Source organism: Propithecus coquereli, unplaced genomic scaffold, assembly GCF_000956105.1.
Source record: "Propithecus coquereli isolate 6110/MARCELLA unplaced genomic scaffold, Pcoq_1.0 Scaffold738, whole genome shotgun sequence".
In the NCBI taxonomy this organism is placed as follows: Eukaryota; Metazoa; Chordata; class Mammalia; order Primates; family Indriidae; genus Propithecus; species Propithecus coquereli.
Genome location: NW_012153485.1, coordinates 151,474 through 153,638, shown reverse-complemented (window position 1 = coordinate 153,638; position 2,165 = coordinate 151,474). Strand labels below are relative to the sequence as shown.

The following is a 2,165-nucleotide window of genomic DNA, read 5'->3' as shown; positions in this document are numbered from 1 at the left end:
CCGCCCTCCGACTCCCACGTGTGCGGATCTCTGAGGCTCACGGCGCACGGGGCGTCCACTTGCCGCGAACTCTGCCTCCTGCTCCACGTGGCTGCAGCTCCCAGGCGGTGCCCTCGCTCCTCCCAACGCGGTTCTCCGGCCCACGTCTTGGCGTGTTGTTGTCTTCTAAAGTCCCCCGGTCGTGGTTGCGGTTCCTCAGTGCATCTGTCCACATTCACGTGCTCTAAAGTGACGTGTGCGCCTGTCACCCTGGACGGCCATCTTCCCCACCCAGTGCCTCCGTGCGGCCCGACCGGCCTCCTCCCGCCCTTCACCCTGCCTGGCCACTTCCTCCTGGTCTTGCATGCGGCTGGTTCCCGCTAAAGAGGACGAGAATGGCTGTGTCTCAGAGCCCCCGTGGGCTCCTGCTTCCCGGGACCGGCGGAGAACCTCGGCCTTGTGCCTCACGCCAGCCAGCTCTTCCGCACACGGAAGTGGGGCTGTGGGAATCCGCCAGTCTCTGCCCCTCATGGACACGGCCCCAGACCCTCTGCCCACGCGAGAGGCCTGGCCCTGGGGAGGCGGGTTCTCTGGGGGCACCGGGGCGTGAGCCCAGTGCACCGGGGCTGTGGTTCTGTTCCCGCCTCTCCCCTGCACCTGCGGCCCCCGCGTCCTCTGTCCGAGCCCCTCGGCTTCCAGCTGCGCACGCCGCGTGCGATGGTCCAGAGTGGGAGGTGGCGCAGTCGGGGTCTAATAAATCCCCCTGCCGTCACCGACTTGTAACTCAAAGTCGAGGCGGAAGAAGGGTGCTTTGCTGCTCAGTGCCGACCCAATCGCCTGGAAGTGAAACGCCGGGGTGTTCAAAGTCTGCGCCTGCCGCGGGGACCACAGACACAGAACGTGGGAGTTTGAGTCCGCGTGGCGGGGGCAGGGAGGGTGAGGTAGCCGCGCGCTAGGACCCTCGCGGACCGTGTGTTCTTCACGACAGGTTCATGATTAAGAGGGCGCAAGGGAGAAAGCGCTTTGGGATGAAGAATTTTAAGAAGAGATGGTTCCGCCTGACGAACCACGAATTCACCTACCAGAAAAGCAAAGGTAACTCGAGGCTCAGGGCACAGGCGTCTGCTTTCCTGTGGGGGCAGCGGCAGGGAGGGAAGGTCTGTCCTGGGGGCGCAGACGCCCAGCGGGGGGAGCCCGAGACCCCTCTGCGCCGGGACGGGCGGGAAATTCGGTCCTCAGAACCCGCCACGAACGCAGAGCTGACCAGGCCACAGGGTCCTTCCCGCCCGCGGTCCCCGCTGCTCCTGTGCCCTCCTGGCTGTGGCCGCGGCCTGGCTTGTGGCGCTTGGCATGGGGGTGTGCGAGCCGCCGCGGCAGGCCGTGCTGGGAGGTTCCTCGGCTGCGCGTTCGAGAGGGCGGCCGGGCGCACGCCTCAGCCGTAGGGGTTGGGCTCACCGGGTCATCCTGCCTGGAGAGCGTGGGAGGCCGGGGTGCCGTGAGTCTGACTGCCGGGGTGGGGGCCGCGTGCTCATGGCGCCTCTGCCGCAGGAGACCCGCCGCTGTGCAGCATCCCCATCGAGAACATCCTGGCGGTGGAGAGGCTGGAGGAGGAGTCCTTCAAGATGAAAAACGTGAGTGCGCGCCCCTGGGTCTGCGCGTCCGGCGAGGTCGCGGGCGCCGCGGCGTGTTCCATCCAAACCGGGGCCGAGGCAGCGGCTCTCCCAGCCCGGTCCCCGGCAGCCCCCAGGTCAGGACCCAGAAGCAGGCTGGGGACACTGGAGTTTCTTCGTGAGGCTTCGTTTGTTCCGATGTGACTTCGAGCTCAGAGGGAAGTTACAGGAACGGGACGGGGTTGCCGCTGTGCTTCCCGCCCCGGTTCCCGCACCCCTCCCTGCTCACCCCACCTCTGCTGCAGCCTGGCCTGTGCCGTGGGAGTCCTGGACCCCTCCGACCTCAGCATTTGTCCCTCCCCTCCCTCCCGCCTGAGCGCCCTCCGCCCCCACCCTCTTTCTCTACCTCATTTCTTCTCAACCGACCTGAGTGCAGCTGGGGACCGCGCACATGATCTCCCCGCCCCCACGCACCCCGGCTCTCTGTGCTCTCTCTCTGTCTTGCTGGTGGGACGTTCACGGGTTCAGGGACTCAGGCCACACGGTGTCCCAGGACCTAGGAGGTATCTGGCACTC

General features: G+C 66.8%; 1 protein-coding gene across 1 annotated transcript in view; it reads left to right on the top strand.

Annotated features, from left to right (window-relative positions):
* Positions 1-2,165, top strand: part of RASA3 (RAS p21 protein activator 3) — an 84,642-nt gene that overhangs the window by 73,034 nt on the left and 9,443 nt on the right. The window contains exons 18-19 of the mRNA XM_012661833.1: positions 968-1,074; positions 1,528-1,610. Of these exons, the coding sequence (XP_012517287.1) occupies positions 968-1,074; positions 1,528-1,610 (190 nt within the window). The remainder of the gene's footprint in view (positions 1-967; positions 1,075-1,527; positions 1,611-2,165) is intronic.